The sequence below is a fragment of the Numida meleagris genome, unplaced genomic scaffold (genome assembly GCF_002078875.1).
Source record: "Numida meleagris isolate 19003 breed g44 Domestic line unplaced genomic scaffold, NumMel1.0 unplaced_Scaffold1142, whole genome shotgun sequence".
Lineage (NCBI taxonomy): Eukaryota > Metazoa > Chordata > Aves > Galliformes > Numididae > Numida > Numida meleagris.
Genome location: NW_018362929.1, coordinates 4777 through 7053, shown reverse-complemented (window position 1 = coordinate 7053; position 2277 = coordinate 4777). Strand labels below are relative to the sequence as shown.

The 2277-nt window shown below is 60.9% G+C and overlaps 1 protein-coding gene across 1 annotated transcript in view; it reads right to left on the bottom strand.

Annotated features, from left to right (window-relative positions):
- Positions 1-1585: 1585 nt before the first annotated feature.
- Positions 1586-2277, bottom strand: part of LOC110390465 (homeobox protein otx5-like) — a 4101-nt gene continuing 3409 nt past the window's right edge. The window contains exon 2 of the mRNA XM_021381788.1: positions 1586-2275. Within this exon, the coding sequence (XP_021237463.1) occupies positions 1586-2275 (690 nt within the window). The remainder of the gene's footprint in view (positions 2276-2277) is intronic.

Sequence of the window (2277 nt, the reverse complement as noted above, 5' to 3'; positions counted from 1 at the left end):
TCCATGCAGGGGTGCAGGGATGCTGCGTGCTTTGAGGGTGCCCCGTGCAGGGATGCTGCACATTCTGGGGGTGCTCCATGCAGGGGTGCTCCGTGCAAAGACGCTCTATTTCCTCAGGGATGCTCCATGCAGGGATGCTGCACGTCCTGGGGATGCTCCATGCAAAGATGCTCCGTGCAGGGATGCTCTGTTCCTCGGGGGTGCTACGTGCAAGGTTACTGCACGTCCTGGGGATGCTCCGTGCAGGGATGCTCCATGCAAAGATGTGCCATGCAGGGACGCTGCAAGCAGGGATGCTGAATGCAAGGCTGCTGTGTTCCTTAGGGACGCTCCATGCAGAGTTACTGCATGTCCTGGGGATGCTGCATGCAGGGATGCTCTGTTCCTTAGGGATGCTCCATGCAAAGATGTCCCATGCAAAGATGCTGCAAGCAGGGATGCTCCATTCTTTGGGGACACTCCATGCAGAAATGCTCTGTTCCTTTGGGTTGCCCCATGCAGGGATGCTCCATGCCCTGGGGATGCTGCGTGCAGGGATGGATGCTCTGTTCCTTGAGGATGCTCCGTGCAGGGATGCTGCATTCTTTGGGGGTGCTCCATGCAAAGATGCTCCATGCAGGGATGCTCCAAGCAGGGATGCTGAATGCAAGGCTGCTGCGTTCCTTGGGGATGCTCCATGCAGGGTTACTGCATGTCCTGGGGATGCTGCATGCAGGGATGCTCTGTTCCTTAGGGATGCTCCATGCAAAGATGCTCCATGCAGGGATGCTGCATGCCCTGGGGATGCCGAGTGCAGGGATGCTGCATGCAGGGACGTTGCATTCTTTGGGGATGCTCCATGCAGGGATGCTCTGTTCCTTAGGGTTGCCCCATGCAGGGATGCTCCATGCAGGAATGTTGCGTTCTTTGAGGATGCTCCATGCAGAGATGCTCCATGCAGAGATGCTCCATGCAGGGATGCTGCATTCTTTGGGGATGTTCCATGCAGAGATGCTCCATGCAGAGANGCAGGAATGCTCCATGCAGGGATGCTCCATGCAGGGATGCTGCATTCTTTGAGGATGCTCCATGCAGAGATGCTCCATGCAGAGATGCTCCATGCCCTGGGGATGCTGAGTACAGGGATGCTGCATGCAGGGATGTTGCATTCAAAGCTCCATGCAGAGATGCTCCATGCAGAGATGCTGCATTCTTTGGGGATGTTCCATGCAGAGATGCTCCATGCAGAGATGCTCCATGCAGGGATGCTCCATGCAGAGATGCTCCATGCCCTGGGGATGCTGAGTGCAGGGATGCTGCATGCAGGGATGTTGCATTCAAAGCTCCATGCAGAGATGCTCCATGCAGAGATGCTGCATTCTTTGAGGATGCTCCATGTAGAAATGCTCCATGCAGGGATGCTCCATGCAGGGATGTTGCATTCTTTGAGGATGCTCCATGCAGGGATGCTGCATTCTTTGGGGACGCTCCATGCAGAAATGCTCTGTTCCTTCGTGTTCCCCCACGCAGGGAAGCTCCATGCAGGCCTCACACCCTGACCGCAGTCCACTCAGGGCCACCCCAAACCCCACACGTACCCCCCCCTTCACAACACCTGGAACTTCCAGGAGCTCTGCTCCTTGTAGTCCAGGCAATCGGCCGCGTTGAAGTTGAGCTTCCACGCACCCGCCTGCTCCTTGTATTCCAGGCAATCGACCGCCCCGAAACCCAACCCCGCCGCCCCAAAGCTCTGCCCGGACAGAGCGGCGGGGGAAGGGGTCAGGTGAGCACCCATGGGTGCCCCCAAGGGGCTGAGGGCGGCGCCGGGAGCCCCCAGAGGGGGGTGCATGGGGGAGAGGTAAGCGCCGCAGTCCAGGCCCCCGAAATAAGCGGCCGAGCCCCCGTAGCTCTGCCCGTACGGGGCCGCTTGGTTGTAGGGCGGCGCGGAAAATGGGGCGGAACGGGGCAAACCCGGAGCGGTGCCCGTGGCCAACGGGTCCGGCACCGGGGAGATGGAAGCCGGGCTCCAAATGGAGACGGGGGCGGTGGAACCGGGGGTCCCCGCGGGGCCGGGTTGGGGGGGGCTGTAGGGCCCGGCCCCCCCGGCGTCGTTTTGGGGTTCTCGTGGCGGGGAGGGTTTCTTCTTGGCCGGGCGGGCCTTGGGCTGCCCGCTGCTTTGCTGCTGCTGCTGGCGGCACTTGGCGCGGCGGTTCTTGAACCACACCTGGGGGGAACGGCGCTGTGAGCGGCAGGGCGAGGAGCAGGGGCCCTGCGTGCCCTCCCGCAGCCGGGCGGCCT